We start from the raw sequence: 20093 nt of genomic DNA on the forward strand, positions 1-20093 counted from the left end.
ATTGTTTCTGGTGCTCACAGACGTGTAGCTTCTCTCTTGCATCCACTGCACACAACCTGCACGTGTTAGAGGCCAGATCAGGTGTGTGTGTGTGTGTGTGTGTGTGTGTGTGTGTGTGTGTGTGTGTGTGTGTGTGTGTGTGTGTGTGTGTGTGTGTGTGTGTGTGTGTGCGTCGCTGCATCAGTCAGTTGAGTTTGAAAGGAAGGCGGGAGCTTGGACGCAGAACAAAAATCCTCTCTAATGAGACTCATCTGACTCATCTGACTGAGGTGTGAGTTCATGTTCAGACCTGAGACATATCCACCTCAAATCTGTCGCAACACGTTTCAGGTCACAAGTGATCGAGTCACGGTTGGGAACAGAAGATATAAACCACCAGACAATGTGTGCACATTTACAGCTCCCTGATGCATCGTAGTAGTGTTACCTAGCAGGAGCTTCCTTCAGGTGACAACAGCAACAAAGTGTGTGAAGGCAAAGTGTGAATGATGCTTGATGACAGGGCTGGAGGTGTGACTGGACGGACAGTTCGGGGGATTCTGCGAAGATTCCTGTATTTCCTTCTATCTGTGTGACACACTGGATGGACTGACGGCAGAGATAAGAGATAGCAGGAGGGTTTGGTCAGGAAGTCAAACTGCTGAAGAAATTCATAAAAAGTTGGGCAGTTTCTCCAGAGAATGTGCATGGGGGATTGTGATAGTGTAAAACACTTTGTGCTGAATAATAACAGAGTTTATAATTACAATTAGCATCCTGAGCGATCGTCCTGAGGGGACGTGTTTCTGTCCTGACCTTCCATTTTATCACTACGCTATATATAATAACATTACTCATGCGTCAATAATATGTTGCTGCTTTGAATAGAATAAACTTCATCGTCCAGCCGAGGCAGGAAAATAATCTTAATTATAGCGCTTAATAGTGAAATAATTACATTTGCCTCTATGATGCCACAATATGTATAATAGCCTTTATTTAAAATGATTAAAAAGTGAGTGTGCAATACTATTTTTATAGTAAACTCAACATATAGTGTATGCTTTAACAACATCAAGGAAGTTGCAGCTTTTCTGTGATAAAGTTTACAAAATAAATATGTGCTTTTTTATTTCTTTTTATTAGATCCTTAAGTCTTATAAAGTGCTTTAATGTGCTAACCCCATCATGCAGCCAGGATACTGTTACTGTGAGTATGGCAGATAAGGATGTAGCAGCACCTTTGCCTTGTAGAGGCAGTGAACTCCTCCCACTGACTATTTAAACCCACAATGTCACCAGGCGCTCAGCTTCACACTGGAGAACTTGATCTTGACCAACACGTTGGATTCATGGGAAAGAAAACGTACACATAAAGCTTCATTCTGAGCCCTAACCACCAAGAAGGTAAGAATCTTCTTTACTTAGCAGGTTTATTAATTAAACGTGAGACTTTACAAAAGTAGTTGCATATTGAGTTGAGATTCAGGAGAAAGTCTTCATGTGGTGCACAGGTTGTGATACAGAATCCACTGCTTTTTGTATTTTTGTATTTTTGTACAGATGTGTATTTTAAAATGTGTGTGTTTCATGAGGCGCAGTCCCACCGGCTCTGTGTTCCTGCAGGTTCATTGACCATTCATTCCTTCTGCTTTTTCCCAAGGTCTAACATCCACCGCAACACTTGGATATCTGAATCCACCTTCAACCTTCTGGGAACATTTTTCTTTTTATGTTTCCTTATTATTTATTTATTTTCCTCATTTTGTCCCACTTGGGATTAAAACTTCGCCCAGTCCGTGTGGTCGCCCCCACCTTCCCAGAGAGGGTGTAAAGTTGGCCCGGAGATGCAGTCCTTTCTCCCGCTTGCTGTGTATTGCGTCAGCCTGGTTTCCCTCCAGCAGCTGCTGGCTCTGCCGGCTGAGGATCGTCCCGACACGAGCAGGTAAGAGGACCCCCCCCCACACACACACACACACACACGCGCACACACACACACACTCACTCATGGGGTACAGGCATGATAAACGCGCCTGGAGCCGCAGTACAGTTCATTTAATTGTTATTAAATGCCACTTACTTTGACCTGCTCGGTTGGCGGTTAAAGCGCAGCGTTATATCCATTAGTAAATGTAAATGAGCTCTAATTATTAAATATGTGTTCATCATGCTTTTTATGATATTAGCTTTTAATGTGTAAATAAGTCTTTTGCTATTTTAAGCTTCTAGTTTTTCAGTGGAGCTTTAAATATTCAGACATTAGGACTGAACACAAATGGCTAAAACTCACATTTTTCCTCCAACTTATTTTATTGAATCTTTGTTCACTTTATTGAGTCAAGCAGCTTCAGTGAGAGGCAGGACTGAGTCCGTGTCATACATCACATCAGGAGAAGTGTGTGTAGACGTGAAAGTGCTGTTGTGTAGCCAGATAGAGGATGATAGACTGCAAGGTTAAAGGCTCTGATACAACAAAACACTTTCTCTCTCCTTGAGATAAGCAGACGTGGCTGTTTCATATTCAAATGACCCAGTTTACTATGAGAACATTGTAACAGTAGCACGCTCACAGTGTCATTGTCTTTATAGTCTTACTTCCAAAAGGAACAAAGTAGGTTAAAGTTTAAACTCATCATGAGGTCATGCAGGTTTTGGGTGCGTTCTACATCTTACATCTACAGTAAATGTGATATTTAACGATGAATATGAAAAGTTTTCTGAACGTTTCAAAGATGATTCTCTTCTTCCTCCACCTCTCGGTCCACACAACGTCACATGAGTAACTGTTTATAGAGGTTTCGTTATTTCCAAGGTGGGAAAACCAGTTTGTCCCCCAGCCGGGCCAGAAATACCAGCACTGAGATTTGTAAATGATCATGTGAGGCGCTGAATGGCACCTGTACTTTTCCAGCCCTTAAGTGGCGTTCTGACACACATGCAGTACAGTCGACATGTTTGACTGTGTGAGGGAAGCCTTTGGAGCTGCATTGTTGAAGAGCAGCGAGGAATGTGGATGAGTTGGTGTGTGAATGCCCCCCTCTGGTGGCTTTGGGATCCACAGCTGCTGGCTTAATGTCAGAGTCAGGGACGTGACAATCCATCCCGTCTATGCATCACCTCCAAGCTGTGAAGAGAATGACGGCTGACATTAGGGCTGCAAAACGCTTCTTTTCTTTATAGATTAATCTGCAGATTATTTTCTAGATTGGTGTAATGTCATAAAATAGTGAGAAACGTCCCCGTTTCTCTCCGTTCAAGTCTTTAAATGTCTCGTTTTGTCACTTTAATAAGGTATAAAACAGAGAAGAAGCAGGAAAGCTCCACATTTGAGAGGCTGAAGCATCTCAGCTGAGACATCAGGAATCCTGCTGTGGTATTTTAAGCATCTTTATTAGATTATGTTTAACATTTAGATTTGACAGTAAGTGTAGAGAGAGACAACAAATGTCCCGCTGCACTTATACTTTAACCATTAACCAGCGGGGCGCCCCCTGGTGCTTGATAACACAGAATAAAGGAAATTAATAGAATTCTTTTAGGGCAATTATTAAATGATAATTCCCTGATTATCATAAACATGTTCCACATTCAGAGAATAAAGCTGCTTTTAAAGAACAAACTTAACACCTAACACTGATAATATAACAGTGTAAGAAGATCTGGGTGTGGACTTCTCCTTCAGGCGGCCGTGTGTGCGTGTGCACGTGCTTCACAACACCTGCCCAGCACTGTAATCCCTCATCGTTCACACCTCTGAAGAAACTCATCCCCAGCTCTTCCTCTTGTGATTTATATCTTCCAGTCCGGGAGACTCTGCAGCAGTTTGGTTGGATTTATTAGTAGAAATGTTTTAGTGGAATAATTAGACTGATATAGACTCATATCTCACTTGTTGTAGCCTCGCTGCCCTTTTACTCATTTCACGCTGGAAGCTTAGAACATTTTATTACTAACACCTGAAAGTGGGGAACAAAATGTTTCCTATTCCAGTGCCTCACATGGAGGATATAACCTCAACCAAACCCAACAGCAACAATCACTTATACAGTAACAAGATCCCTCAATGGCTTCCCACCATGAACACAATTGGTGCACTCATCCAAGTCCAAAACAACAGCAGCTGTGGAGGGAACCCCACCCAAATACTTCCACCTCCTTCAGACCAGACTTCTAATAGATTGATAATTAGAAATCATGCATGTTGGGAAGTGTTATCAAGGCCTTTACACACATACACACACACACACACACACACTTCACTCACAGCAGAGTGAGAGGTTTCCGCCCCCCTCACTTCTCCCGCCTCACAAGCCTCCAGGTTTCTCACTTTGCACTTCTCTCATAAATGTCCGGCTTTTATTAGGACAGTAAATTCTCTTCTCTTAACTTTTTAGAACACCGCACATCATGTTCTGTTTCCAACACACACTGACAGCATGATAACAACACATATGAATACTCTATATTTCTTTCTACTGCTGGATGCGGCACTCAGATGTCTTTCATTCTTTCCCTGTTCTGTCTCCATGTTGTCCCCGTGTGTTCTGATAATGACGCGACAAAATCAGAAGCTGCCTGATGGTTAGAAACCAGGAGAAACTGCATGTTCCTGGGATCACATGCGCACCCTTCATTGTCGTTTTGCATAATGCCTGCAGGGTTTTTGTTGTCAGGGAAAATAGCCGGGTTTCTGCAGCAAAACAACAAGTTAAATATGGCTTTAGCAGCGAAGCGGCTTTACAATACAGATTCCAGAAGTGGGAAGCAGGTCATTGCTTCGAGACGAAGGACATGTAAAACTGATTTGCGGTGAAGCTGTTGTTACAAAGCTGGACCCGGGTATCATACATGACTGTGTGCGTGTGTTGTGGCCACAAGTTTGTTCAAACTTTGTCATAGCCAAATGAAAAACGATTCGTTAAATCATTAACCCATTATTGTTCGTGGATCTGAACTCTTAACATAATATTTACCTGAGAAACACAGAGAGTGGCTTCCTGCCGTGTTGATGTTTGTCGAGGGTCCATCCTCTTGATTCACTATCTTTATTCTGGCGTGTTTACATCTTATCAAGGAACAACAAGAACATCTCTTCATCGTGTATACAATCTCAAAAAGACTTTTACAGAATGATTGAAACCAGGAGCAGCTCTGCAGGAGGAGAGGCCTCTTCTTGTGCGTCTTGTAAACAGGACTGCTGGAATATATGTTCGGTATAAACACTTGTGTGGCTCCATGGGGGTCAATCTGGCCAAACCCCGGCTGAAGTTGAGGAGGGTGAAAGCCAGCAGAGAATTCCTCTGTGGATTAATGTCTAAGACCTAAATTCCCTCCTCCACATCCTTAAAGAGCAGGTTTACACAGAAAGACACACCCTGGAGGCATGAAGGTGCATGTAGACTATACGTATATACATATATATGAGGAGTAGCATATCGTGGGAGTGTGGATCAAAAGGATTGAGAAACAAATGATGGGAGTGTCAGAGCAGACGTAGAGTTTTTAACTCGCTGGCTGTAAGTTTGATCAATGTCCAGTTTTGTTTGCATAAAGTAAATCTGCTCCCGAACAAGTGAAACCAGTGTGAAATAAATCACCTTTATTTATATAAATCGTCCTGTTTCTTACCAACAACAATCTCCCCTCTGTTACCTATCGGGAGATTACTGATGAATGTGCTACATTTACTGCTGATTAAAGCTGCCCTTGGTAAGCTGCCCGCCTTCGCAACCGCTTCTCACTCGACCTCGACACATACGGCCACTTGGTCCGGACCCCTTGGCGTCACTTTCTAACGCACTGGTTAGCCCAAACTATGACGTAGCTGAACATAAACTCCATGTTGGTTTCACTGGGACAGTTGTCGTCGTCCTTAGTGGACTTCATCGGTCTTCAAACTGCGTCACCACACTTACGGAACACTTGCTCTGAGCCTCAAATATTGCGGCAGATGGGTTTACATCGTCGTTAGGAAAGTCTCATACAGACGCTAACGGGCGCCTTGAGCAGGAAGGGCATGCCATCGTCATGAGGCAGCGATGCTGGGAGGTTAATGCCAAACCAAAACCAAACAAGGCAGGACTAAGGGATCGGCTTTTATCAAACTGAAATCCGTGGAAATCATCTTCAGTTAAAAGGAATTTTTGTTTAAAGCCCTTAAGCTAAGATCTCGCAAGGCACGGAGAACGGCTGAACAATTACAGATAAAGGAGCTCGAGTATCTTTGATCGTCTGCCAATCACAGAGATGTTCATGACTGGAGTTGTGGGACACGGCTCCTAAAAGCCAAATTAGCCCGACTTGTGAGATCAGATGTGACAGAGTGAAAGAGCGTGGTAGTCTAAAGTCTTTAAGAGGATATAACTGCAGCTTTGCCCTTCGTTAGTCATACTACACACAGCCATTAACACAAAGGAGAAAGCACATATGTGAGAAATGTTTGAGTTAAACTGAACAATATAAAACTGTTGCAAACACTTTAACACTTTAACACATTTAACCTTCTATAAAGATCAAATATGATCTACCTCTTTCCTCCCTACGCTTCCAGGAAGTATTCACCTCTGTAGTTTCTGTCACGAGGTCCTTGTGGCCCCTTCAGACGTCCTTTCCAGCCAACAAAATGAAATGTGTGGTTCACATATGATTGTTAATACTGTATGCACCACTAAAGCAGCTTATAAACCAGAAGTGGAAGAAGTATTCAGATCCTTTACTTCAGTGAAAGTACGCCGATCACACTGGAAATACTGCATTCAAAACTCTGTTTTCAGCTTTGTGACGAAGCATTTCCAGCTGATCCAAGAGGCTTTTTAAAGACTTGATTTATCTGAAGAAGGAAGAGAACACATTAAGAAACACTTAATCAGTCAGTTCATCAGAAACTTCACTGGACAGGAAAGCTATAAGAAATTGTAATTAGTAACTAAAGACTAAAGTCAGAACAGACTTCCAGGCAGGGGCAGGCCTCGCTGCTGCCCTGTGAACAGCTTTCCTGTGCAGTCAAATGAGACTTTCCCTCTGCAGACCAGGTGGGTGTAACTTGGTGATGTGGCACCATGGCACACCAAGCCTGGAAATAGTGCTCGCCTCCGCCTGTGGCGTGACGCAACTATTTATTCAGCCACTGCCACTGTTGCACAGAAGGTCTTCTCCAGGCGACCAGGCCAGCAGTGAGCCGTCTGAATAAACCAGAAGAGTAATCCCACACGTACTACAGCTGTGAGCTGTGATGTGTCCTCCTCTCACCAAACAGAACCAGTGTTCATGGTGAAATAGTGCCAAACCTTATTTTTTCCTTTGAAAGCAAAGGGCAGATATATTTTCCCTGATGCTGGACAACCCTCATTACTAAAGTAGAATCTATTGCTGACATTTAACGTTGTCATCCTATTCATCTACTGGCTGGCAGGTCCAGCACTGTTTCTTCTCCCGACCAGCAGCAGTGATGAGGAACAGACAGGAGCCTGAGTTACACTGTGCTGTACAAACACAGACACTTCAGTGAGGAAGCTGAAGGGTCAAGTTGCTAGAAGCGACCGTCTTTGTCAAACAACGGACAGATGGCGAGTTGGGCGGCGCTGTGTTTGCTGTACCCTCCGGTCCACTGCACTGCAGAAGCTGTGTTTTGTAGGGTCTTCCTCTAAACTCTAGTTAGGTGATATTTTTGTTTTATTTGGCCAGAAATGTAAATGTCAAGATAAAAACAATTCAACCTTTTGTAATCTGGATGAATTTCCCCTTTAAAAAAGTGCATCTATTGTGCAGGAGATGTCAACAGTTTCACTTCATATTTAACGTTTTGAAACGAGGCAGAGCAATGTTTCTAAATCCTGAAACGCGTTGAGTTGCATCAGATTCGATCTAATCAACTGAGAGGAGGGGATAAATCTCCCATAGTTACTGTTAGCTGAAACCCAGCTGGGCATTAAAATGCAACAAGGTGCTGGTTTTGGTTATGTAATGTAATAAGCGACTCAGAGCACCTGTTGTTTATGGCAACATGTGAGAAGCCATTAACTTTTATGTTGTGTATCAGGAGATGGGCACGGTGTTCACGTGGATGGAGCGCCATGCTGCGTTCACACGGCAACAAGTGTTTGTTTATCAAAGCGGCTTCGTACGGCTGATCGGACTCTGCAGAGCTACCTGCGCCTTCAGTTGTTATAGTGAGAATGCTGGCAGGTGCATGTTTGAATATTTAAAAACCTTTTCCAGACTCATTCTATCCCTCTGCTATTCATTGGTGCAGGAATAAATTAAAGGATCTGCAACATTGGTCTGTTGTGCCATATCTGCTAGCCTTTAGCGTGTGCTGCAGGGACGATGATTTCTGATTCCGTTAGACTTCGGATTATTGCAGAGAATAAACTCTGACACAAGTTTATGACACTTACACCTTTTGTTCAGCAGGATAATCTTCTCTAACAAACACCACTTTTATGATTTATGAAGCGTAAATCGGCCACCGCTAAGCTTCCAACGTGTAATTTGATTTTGCGATAATCCAACAAAACTACAATTAGAAAATACTACAAACTGATAAAAGAGACCATGTATAGGGACCATGTATAACAAACACACAACAGGGACCATGTATAACAAACACACAACAGGGACCATGTATAACAAACACACAACAGGGACCATGTATAACAAACACACAACAGGGACCATGTATAACAAACACACAACAGGGACCATGTATAACAAACATTGCAATAGTTGAAATGTGATGCATCATACATCATACATCATACATACGATATGAAAGATTCTCACACATCTCCAGGACAAGTTTTCACCTGATATCTGTTTTCTCCTCAGGTTGGATTTCCTCAACAAGCTCATGGACCAGATTGAGGATAAAAGCCAGGCTCACTTCGTCGTCCCGTCTTCATCCCCGAGCCGATCCCCAAAATGGCTGCCCGGTTTCCTGAGACATCAACCAGCTTCAGGAGTGAGAACCGCTTCGCCAAGCCTGGCATGGGCTCGTCCCGCTGAGGCTTCACAGATGGAGCGGAGGGTGCTGAGAGCTCGTCGCCATGCTCACTCCGGACTGCGAAATGGTCACCACTACCCCCAACACGCCCAGCTGATGAGGGTGGGATGCGTCCTGGGAACCTGCCAAGTGCAGAACCTCAGCCACCGGCTCTATCAGCTCATTGGTCAGAGTGGCAGAGAAGACTCATCCCCCATCAACCCCAGGAGCCCCCACAGTTACGGATAAGTTAGAGATCCCCCCAAACACCCACAGCAAGTCTATCTATATCTCCATTTATTTATCTCTTAATGTATTATTGCTAGTCTTTGCATTAGACTTTGATGTAGTCCTTTTGTTTATCTATCTGAATATGACAATTATACTCCCCATAAATGACTGTTGTGCCTGAAGATTCAAATTCAAGATCATCACTGATCACAATGACTCATTTTTGAAACCCCCATTTTGAGTTCTCCCACCATCCAGTTGCCTTTTGAAGGACGTTGGAGTCTCAAAGTCTTCTTGGTTCTCCATCTTGAGCGCTCAGTTTGACGTCTTTATTCTGATAATATAAGAGCGAAGGCTTGTCCTCGACACCCTCCAATTGGCCTGGTCCTGTCTGCCGACTGACCTCTCCAGCGGCGGTTCTCCTGCGGCTCATTGGTCACACTTAAGCCCTTAATGTGGATTTCAATCTGCACTCAGAGCCGTGTCAAAACCAATGTATTCCCAAAACCCCCGTAAATGACCCAGTGAACCCTTTTACCTCTTGTTTCATGCCCCCCCTTTTTGTCAACTTTTGGAGCAGCCAGGTTGTTTTACAACTGCGTCTACAATAACAATATGAACACTGAGAATATTCCACAAGCTTGCCGTTGAACTGGGACTTTATCACTCAGCAGGGGTTTGTGTTTCAGGACCGCAGTTTACATCTGAAACCAGCCACAGCTTTGAGTTACTCGAGTTTAAGAGTCAGGACTTCACCACATAAACTCCACACTGACAATGAAAATGAAAACGAAGAGGGTCAGCATCCAGTGCCTTGAGAGGAATCTACAAAGAAACTCATTTCCCAAAAGGATCAGTTTCAGTGTTGCATTATTGAAGCCTGTCGGCCGCACAGTAGGTGGCGGAGGGAGCCTTGGAGCCTCGGATCAAGGCTCTGTCGCACCACTCCTGGCAGTTCTGGGCGGAGGCCCAGTCTGAAATATAAGCCTCTTCACGTGATTCATAAGTTCCCCTTGCAAGTCAGGACTTTTAAGTTGACAGCAGTTTAATAAAACTGACCTAATCACTTCAGGCATATGCCTGACAACAGCAGACAACAACATTTCCTTCACCTCCATAGTATCGGGTGGAGGTAGAAAGTAATGTAGCAGCAGCATGAAGCTCCTTCCTCCAGGCAACACTTGTGATGTGCAGCCTTGTTGTTCACATGTTTAAAGGGTTAAACTGTCCTGAAGGACCGCTGAGCGCTCTACTGCTACATTGTGGGTTTCTTATGAGAGTCCACAGCGACAAAAATGTTAGGTGTGCCCAATTTCAAACACAGTATGTTCACAAAATAGCGACGCAGCATCAAAAATACATTCCCTGACATTTCCTCCTCTATGTTTGTCCGTCTCTGAACTGGTGAGCTCCACTCATCTGGCATGCTAACGTCTGACAGGCCTTAAACTTACCATACGTATGTAACCCACATTTGAATTATATTACATATTATTTACATACTTCTAAACTTCTATTCCAAGACTTTACTATATGGTAGCCTCATCTTAACCTGCAGACAGCAGGAACACAGACGATGTTGTGATTTAGATCATCACAGAAGTATTACATCCTTTTGTTATTTTGCGCATAGTTTCACAAACATGAAAGTTTAGTATTCTTAAAAGCTTTAGTTTAAATACCTGGCGATACTTGACAAATCAAATGACTTACATGTGATCTACATCTTATAATAATGTAATCTTTTATATCTTAATCTGTGTCTTCTGATTCTGACATTTCGTCTCTCGGCCCACTCACTCTTTGGTCTTTTCTGTCTGTACTCACGGAGGTCACAGGGTGATAATAGTTCCTTGGTCTCTAATCTAATCTGTTCAAAGGCTTGCTGAAACATTCCCTCTGCTGTAATGGAGCTAATCAATGTCTCGTGACGGATCATTAAAAGGCTTTTCAAATGCTGAAAAATCCTGGTGGATCTCTCAACTTTTTAAAGAAGTCTGACTTCAGACACACGTGATGAGTGTATGTGTGGAGCTGCTGTATCAGGACTTATCTCCTGTGTTTGTGCTCTGGACCAGTGTTTCTTTTTCTTTCCGTGCAGTATATTTTTGTGACGTCAGGAGTTGCGTCATGTGGAGTTATGTGAGCAAACTGTACACGACCGCGAATACCTCCCCGTAGAAAACCCTAGAGCTACCAGGCTCTCTGGTGCAAAGAGGAACGAGTGCAGAGAGTATAATGTTGGTTTTGTAAGATAGTGTAGATCTCAGCAGCTCTGATTTCCTCCTTTCGGGTCACAGGAAAGCACTTTAATGCAAACACGTGTGTTGTGAACTCTCACTCGTTGTAATGAAGTTGTGAAAGTTGCACAAAGTTCCTCTTGTAAATGTTACATTTGAGATTGTCTAAGAATGTGTTTGAAGACGCCAGTGCACTCCATGTGGCGCCAGGATGACAGTGAACGTTGTGTGCACCTGTGAATATATAAATATATATATCCAGACAATCTATTTAAAGAAAGTTATATATTTAAGTTATCTTTGTATGTTAATATCTGTTTGTCACCAAAGACTATTTATCTCACTTCTCCTGCTGCTCCTTCATGGCAGGAAAGTCTTAACTGTAGTGAACATGTTACTGTGTGTTAATGTCCGTCACTCTGTGAAATAAAGAACTATACTGTAATGTGATGGAGTATGGAGTATGATTTAAGAGTGTGTGTGTGTGTGCACTCCTAAAAACACAGAAAGGCATACTTTACAGAATCACATGAGGCTTTGGAAAACAAAAAGGTTCTCAATATTCACAAAAGATGTTAAATATGTGATTCAGTATCTTTTAAAAGACTCTTTCTAATCATTTCCACCCTCCTCCATGTTACTGTGCGTCTGAACAAACAGTTCTGACCCAATTATCCCCAAAGAAGTCAATCATTACAAGTCAACGCATGATAAAACCAACAAATGTAATGTGAGCGGAGGACGATGTGTTGAAGCATCTGATCCATCAGCTGCCACGTTAGCGGTAAAGGTCGTATGACTGGACAGAGTTAATAAGTGACAGCAGGTTTGGTCAACAGCAGGAGCGATATTTCCACATTTTTACAACCAAAACGTCGAGTAAAGTGACGATATTCATCCCTTTAATACACCACACATCTGGGTATCACACATACACTATGAAACTTTTCTTTTTGGTTGATCTACTTCATCAAATGTAGGATTATCTTATATCATGTGGCCAGGACTTCCTGTAATTGTTCCGAAAGTCCGAACCATCTCAGAAGTTCTTTCACACTAGACAGGAGCTGGACCGGTTCAGTCCGGGAGGTTTCCCGCCTGTAATTTTGCTTCAGATCAAACTGAAAGTGTAACCAAAAATAAAGTCCTGCTGAATTAAATATGCACTATGAGAAGAAGCCAGACTTTTAAGAGGAGGAAGTGAACACAGTCATCTGTGTGATCCAGTAATACGGAGCTTTCTGTAATTACTTACATGACTCATTACTTTGCTTTTGTTAGCACTGCTCTGTCAACGGTGCCTTGAATTCCAAAGCCTCTACACCCCTGTGCGTTATGTATTTAGCACGAGTAGAAATAGCAAACAAGATATTGTGTTTTAACAAGCAGCCTATATTTTGGAGGTGCAAGTTTCACGTCCATCCTCACACATCTTCTCCAACTCTCAAAGTCAAAGTCGGCTTAGTGGTGGGGAGCATTAGCCAGACGGCGAAGAACACACAACATGTAAATAAGAGACGTTTGGAGTTAATGGAAGTCACATTTTTCTCTTTTGGTGCCATACTGACACGCAGCACAAACACAAATCCTTCTCCTTCAAATATCAGAGTCCACCTGGCACAGATGATGTCATAATATCATCCGGCAGGAACTGTGTCACACACCAGAGAACAATCTCTCCTGACATCTACAGTTGAGTCTCAGGCCAGTTTCTCAAAGTCATCAAAGAGAAGCAGATAAATCATTGTGAGAGTCACATCGAGTCGACACTAACAAGCGTCAGTCCGGCCATGTGATGCACATAGGTCACTTATTGCAGTGATTTCTAACCGGGTGCATGTTGCCTAAAGGAAAGAAAGAGAAATATCACATTTACTCACGGCAGATCTGCAGCAGAATGTTCCACAGCGTTCAGTGGAATGCAATCCTGCAGAGGCTCGGTGTCAATCAGAGATCTGACGCACAGAAGAGACGGAGAAGTGGAAGAAGAGAAAGTCAGTCCGAGCTCTGAGGCTTCTTCTGCAGGTTCTCCTCGCTACTGCAGGTCGGGAGTTTTCTGAAAAGCTCAGAGATGTTCAAGTAGTGGGGCGCTACGAACGTTCACATCCATCCAGGTCTTTGTCTGCTCGGACTGCTGTATTTTATACAAACGTTTGCAGCTGGTACAAAATAAAAGTACAGAAAAAGGTTGAGTAGACGTAGAGCCGCAACTAACGATCATTTTCATTATCAAACAATCTGCAGATCTTTTTCAAATAAATTGATTCATCATTTAGTCTATAAAACATCAGTGAAACAATCGTAACGTAAGACGAAGAATAGCATCTCATCGTTGAGAACCTGACACCATCAAATGTTTGGTTTTCTTTGCTTTGCATCTGTTTTGATGATAATTATTTTGGTTTTACCGGCCAAAACGTTTGTGTTTTGGTTCACTCGCCACTCTTATCATATTGTTTGGTTCTGATAAACCCGCTGTACCGAACCTGCTCCTCTCCAAACAGCAGACAGACACACTGACACCAGCCGGGGAACTTAGAGCAGCATGTTGCAGATACATGAGACCAAAGACTGCTTAACAAAAGAGTGAATAATGGACTTCTATTCATGTGGTCAAACAGCTAACACATTATAACTTCATAAACAAACAACAGCAGACAAGAAGCAACATCATGGACTTATTGTCCAAGTGATGACTTTTCTATTTTAGTAGAGGGAAAGTGCAAAAGTTGGTTCCGAGTGCTGGTTTGGATCTTTAGCAGCTGGATGTTTCCCAGATAGAAAGAGGCTTGATGAGAGTATAAAAAGCTCCTAAACAGCTTCTAAGTTGGGGGATAATATTCGGTGGCGTCTTCATGGCGGACTCAGAGTAACCAGACGATGTCAGTCTGATTTTATGAATTTCTTCCATTGGGTCATGGCAGACCTTTTTATCCTCTCTTTCCAAAAAAGGGTAATTGGCAACGAAATACCTTTTTCTACGAATGAAGACGACGACCACACTACACCAGAGTCCCACGAGACAGTCCATCCCTGGGCGTTTGGTAAACAGACAGAAGGCAGACTCCGTCCCCACCTTATGTACCTGTCAGGCCTCTGGATCCACGCTGACCCCCCTTCACTGTCAAAACATTTACATTCCAACACACAAAACGACTCAGGGCCAACCTTTATGTAACCAATACCGACATACTGTATTTCCAACACACGTCCATGCACATACTTTAGACTGAAACACCTGAATACATCTCGTGTATGTTCGGTTGACGTTGTTGGAATGCAGCTGATGTTCATACTGAGTGAAACAGCAGATTTCTCCGTCAGCTACACCCGCCTTCTACTCTGTTAGCCGACAGTTTAGGCCGTAACGCTGAGATAACGAAGAACCAGATAAGGAAGAACTGGAGGTTGGTTTCAAGGCTTCTGGGTTTCTCGGCTCCGTCTCAGCTGTATGAACATCAGCGCAGAGACTCAGTCTGACTCTAAAGGACAAACAGTGTTTACATGAACACTTTGGATTTCTGCAATCTGACTCCATGGTAGCGGTGCAGGAAATATTTACTTCCTTTGTCTATAGCTACGACTCCATTTATCTCGCAAAACCCTAACATTACGAGCAACAGATGCTTTTCCTCACCAAGGGATCAGTCAGAGTACAATACATTTTCATGGGTTTCACCTGAATTACAAACATGTATTTTCAAACTTACCTCTAATTCATGGAGCAATGCAGAAGTTGTATTTGCACAGATTGGAGATGCCAGAGAGCCTGGACAATAGAGGATAATACAATTATGTTTGTGTATTGATTAAAAAAAGACAGAAAAAAGAGAGTTAATGTGTTAACTGTTGGCTGGTTTATTCTTTAACTCTGGACAGAGCCAGGCTGTTTCCCCTGCGTCCTTCATGCTAAACTAAGCTAATCGCCTCTAAGCTAACTTAATCCGTCGAAAGTGAAACACGTGTAGAAGACTATTTCTATGGTAGAAGGTAGAAAATGTGTTTTCTTGTAATATTGAGAAGAAGTTTGTTTACTGGGTAAAGTTATTTGTGACATTTTGGAAAATATGTTTATTCATACAAATTAAACAAAGAGAAAATGTGTTCATTATTCACATTTAACCCTCTACTCCTGTGAACTGATCAGCAGCTGGCTTCATATTAAAGCTGCGTCCAGACAACGCTGAACTACAAATATTTCCTGCCTCCTACTAGAAAAAGTACAATGGAGCCACTCGAAGTTTCTGCTTGTACCAATCTACGAACGCCGACTTCAAGAAGCAGTCTGACTTCACACAACAGTAAACCATCAACTAAATGTCTGCCATGATCAGTTTCATGATTCAGTTTGTCTGTTTGCTGCTTTACTTTGTAAGAACACTCACCTTGTGCCTCGTTTTACTTCCTGTCTTTGTGTGTTTTCCCGCCTTTTGTAATTAGTCAGCCCCGCCCTGATTGGCTCTTTCTGTGTCCAATCAGCTGCTGCCCTTGTGTCTTTGCCTCCTCCAGCTGCGTCCTGATTAGTGTCTGTACATATATATGTATATATATATATATATATATATATATATATATATATATATATATATACATATACATATACATATATATATATATATATATATATATACATATACATATACATATACATATACATATACATAGACATATATAGTGTCTGTATATATATACACATAAGTATATTACCCTGTATTAAGCTAATACATACTTTCATATCATAAAACCTGTTTTAAATCACCAATGTTATTAGGTATTGTAAACTATCTCTAAAAGTTGTCTTCTATGCACAAACATGATTTAAAAACTCAAACAGACAGGAGGGTTAGGGTTTGGTATCACTCTGCATTTCTTGGTAAGAGAGCAAACAAGTGTAATTCTGAAAATGTGGGTACAGGCATCGGAGAATATTTCTATTGTACTTTAAAACAAACACATTGCTGCATTTGTTTGTGGCTCATGTGTAACACTATATGATGATGTAAATATTTTCTACAGCTTCAGTTTGCGTTATAAGTAAGAATTCAACAACATGAGTGTAAGTTCATTGTACCCACTATCAGGAGCACTTTGCTGACCCTTCCTGAACCCTGGCAGGGGAGCCATGGATATAAAAAGAGTTCGGTGTCCATGAGAAACCAATCTCACTGATCCATGCAGAGCCGAACATCTACAGAAAACTTCTAATATGTTCTGAAGACATGTCGACGGCAACACAAGGATTCCTGTTGTCACTTTTATTTACTTTGATGCACACAGAGCCGCCTGTGGTTCTCAACACACCACGGGAGGCAGATGAGTTTAGCTGCTATCAGTTTCCCTCAAACATCCTTTACCTCCAGTGCTCCCTGTGTTAAACATCGCTGTGTGGGTGGAAACACACTTGGGATACGAGCCGCGCATTCACCGCTGTGGGAACATCTGAGACTTCTCATGTTGGGAATACTAGACGTGACACTGCAATTACACGTTGTGTCAAACAATGTCTGCGTGTTCTGAGAGGCTGCCCAACGTCTCTGCAGCTGCACACAGATTAGGACTGTAATCGTGTGGTGTAAATTGAGACATTCTGTAGGTTTTCAGGGTCAGAGGGATCACAGCAGTCTGAGGTTGTGTATTTTAGGCTGCCAAAATTGCTTTGTTGGGGACGCCATGAGAGAACGTACACTGTTGTGCATGTGACTGCATATCGGTTTATATAAGTAAAATAATCAGTTTTAAAGGATAAGGCTGGCATTATTCTTTATTTATCTTAGTAAGAAACAGTGGGAGAAAGCATGGAACATGTGTGATAAATAGCTTATGTGTCTTTCAAGATATTAAATACATTTTAACCGGTAAAACTTCAATCAAAACATTTGGGGCGTCATGTGTAGGGAGAGGATGAACCAGAAGTGATGAGCAGACAAGATGATAAGATTCAAACACACATTCAGGTGTTTATGAGACCAAAACAAAACAACGACATGAAAACGTGAAATCAGAAGAACCTGTTGAAAACTTTGTCTTTACTTGTTTGTCAGTACGTGTGTGCGACAGTGTACGGTGACACACACACACACACACACACACACACACACACACACACACACACACACAGTATTTAAATTTACGATTTGTGGATTTGCTTGTTGGGGCAAAGTAATCTCATTTAATATTTATTACAACAATGGAGCTTTACGATGCATCAGGCTTTGATGCACACAACACTTGTTAGTGGAGATTTGTGCACTTCATAAGAAAATATAGAAAAGTATCATCTGGAAACTAATGTGTGGAAAACTACTTAAATCTAATTGGAGCCCTCACAGTCTCCATAACCAACGTGACACTGCACACATACACTCTGCTCCAGCCTGCCAGCTGTGAACAGCATACGTGCAGCCTTACACTCCTCACCAGCCACAGCCTTTTCTCAGCCTTTTCTCACACTGACCCACAATTCTTAACACTGACTGGAATCTCTGTGTCAATGTTGACGTGTGAGATGCAAATGCAATTTTATTATGGTTTTATTACCAACTCATTATTTTTCCAGTTTTTCTCTTTCCTTTTACTGTAACTGTCTCTTTGTCTGTCTCTACGTGTGAAGCTGCAGCACTCAGTGCAGAGGAGTCACCAGACTCACTGTGTTCAACACAACGTGATATCTGCTGGGTGTGGTCATGGGCAGATTAAGAGACAATGGGTACCTGGACGCGTACGTGTGTGTAAATTAATTAGCTCCTTGAGCAACACACCAACTCTTGCTCAGTGGCCCTCAAACTATGACGCTCCAGGTTCTCGTGTCACTTCTGGATTGCAAGGACGTCGTGTCTATTTCTGTTACATGCGTCATTTCAAAATAAATGTAGGTTTAGGCAACAATCCGTTTAAATCTGCAGGAGCGCTAATGTTAGCTGTTAGCAGCCGGTAGCGGCACCGTCCTGCTAGTGTGAGGTTCCATTATGATGGGTTCAAGCTCTATTCAGTAAAAATTAGTATTGGGTGAAGGCCTTTGATGGATCTTCATGTTCTGTATTACAGGCTGATGGAGTGGGACCCTGAACACCAGCTGAGACTCATTTGTTTGCCTTAATTGACCGGAGCTCAGGTGGAGCAAGTCTTTGCCTGAAAAGTGAACCTGGAGTCGACGGTGTTGATCTGTCCTATCAGCAGATGTTTACCTTCGTGCCGCGTTCATGTCCTTTGTGATGCTACATAACCTTTACAACTCGTCTGCCAGAGTGGAGCGTAAACATCCAGAGAACTCCACAGCAACCTGAACTTGAACTCTGACGTCCTGATGACAAAAACATCACACATCACCACCTCTGATGCAACCCCTGACGTCAGAAAACACCTTCATCAGAGACGGATGAAGGGGAGTGATCATTTACCCCCCCCCCGCACACACACACTCACACACACACACACACACACACACACAGAGCGGAGTACCTGTGACCTTAACCCTAACCGATTGCTACAGTAGATGGAAACATTAGCAGACATCCACTCCCACCACTAATAAGCATCTTACATCTGACTAGGAATACTAGTATAGCTCTGTAGTCGTGTAGCTCTGTACACAAGTCAGTCACAGCTTTACATACAGAAGATTTAACATATTTGATAAGGAATCACATTTTGGTGTTTTCTCAGGCGAGAAAGCAAAGAAACTGAAATAAATCCAACGTTTCAGATCATAATCTGTGACGTCATGCAGAAAGAAGGAGGCAGACAAAGATATTTTTACTTATTAAAATTAAAACTAGCTGTGCTCAACCAAAGAATATCTCTATATACTGGCAATAAGTGCTCCGTCACACAACTAGATACAAGTCAGCGACAGAATATTCCTCAAACATCTCCTGATGATGAATGAGACTCTGAAAAACTATGATTTCATTCAAAACTACAGTAACATCACCAACAAGTCCAATGATCAGCTGGTCCCTGAGTGAACACAGACAGACAGACAGGCAGACAGGCAGACAGACAGGCAGACAGAAAGACAGACGGAGCACAGTTACAGACAGACGGAGAGACACACAGACAGACAGACAGGCAGACAGGCAGACAGACAGGCAGACAGAAAGACAGACGGAGCACAGTTACAGACAGACGGAGAGACACACAGACAGACAGACAGACCAGAAAGACAGACGGAGCACAGTTACAGACAGACGGAGAGACACACAGACAGACAGACAGACAGACAGACAGACAGACGGAGCACAGACAGATGGAGAGACACACAGACAGACAGACGGAGCACAGACACAGACAGACAGACTGACAGACACAGACAGACAGAGAAACACACAGACAGACGAGACACACAAGACAGACAGACAGACAGACAGACAGAGAAACACACAGACAGACAGAGAAACACACAGACAGACAGACACAGAAACACACAGACAGACAGACACACACAGACAGACAGACAGAGAAACACACAGACAGACAGACACACACAGACAGACAGACAGAGAAACACACAGACAGACAGAGAAACACACAGACAGACAGACACAGAAACACACAGACAGACAGACACACACAGACAGACAGACAGAGAAACACACAGACAGACAGACACACACAGACAGACAGACAGACAGAGAAACACACAGACAGACACACACAGACAGACA

At 42.7% G+C, this 20093-nt stretch overlaps 1 protein-coding gene and 1 long non-coding RNA gene across 4 annotated transcripts; one reads left to right on the forward strand and one right to left on the reverse strand.

The window, feature by feature from the left end:
• The first annotated feature begins 1117 nt into the window (after positions 1 to 1117).
• Positions 1118 to 11875, forward strand: adm2a (adrenomedullin 2a). Its single transcript, XM_029461719.1, has 4 exons — positions 1118 to 1189; positions 1282 to 1386; positions 1643 to 1924; positions 8806 to 11875. The coding sequence occupies exons 3-4, from the start codon at positions 1827 to 1829 to the stop codon at positions 9206 to 9208; spliced, it is 501 nt and encodes a 166-aa protein (XP_029317579.1). The 5' UTR covers positions 1118 to 1189; positions 1282 to 1386; positions 1643 to 1826; the 3' UTR covers positions 9209 to 11875.
• LOC115028177 (uncharacterized) lies at positions 1750 to 15898 on the reverse strand. 3 transcript variants are annotated; one of them, XR_003834530.1, is made up of 7 exons: positions 15816 to 15898; positions 15141 to 15199; positions 14403 to 14551; positions 13311 to 13385; positions 8784 to 9102; positions 4953 to 5044; positions 1750 to 3103 (listed from the first exon to the last, which is right to left on the reverse strand). It is a non-coding gene; the product is annotated as an uncharacterized LOC115028177 (long non-coding RNA). The 3 variants fall into 3 exon arrangements; XR_003834529.1 differs by lacking the exon at positions 4953 to 5044 and having other exon boundaries at positions 1752 to 3103; positions 13311 to 13589; XR_003834528.1 differs by lacking the exon at positions 4953 to 5044 and having other exon boundaries at positions 1754 to 3103; positions 15816 to 15897.
• Positions 15899 to 20093: the final 4195 nt, after the last annotated feature.

This window comes from Cottoperca gobio, chromosome 23 (genome assembly GCF_900634415.1).
Source record: "Cottoperca gobio chromosome 23, fCotGob3.1, whole genome shotgun sequence".
NCBI classification, from domain to species: Eukaryota; Metazoa; Chordata; class Actinopteri; order Perciformes; family Bovichtidae; genus Cottoperca; species Cottoperca gobio.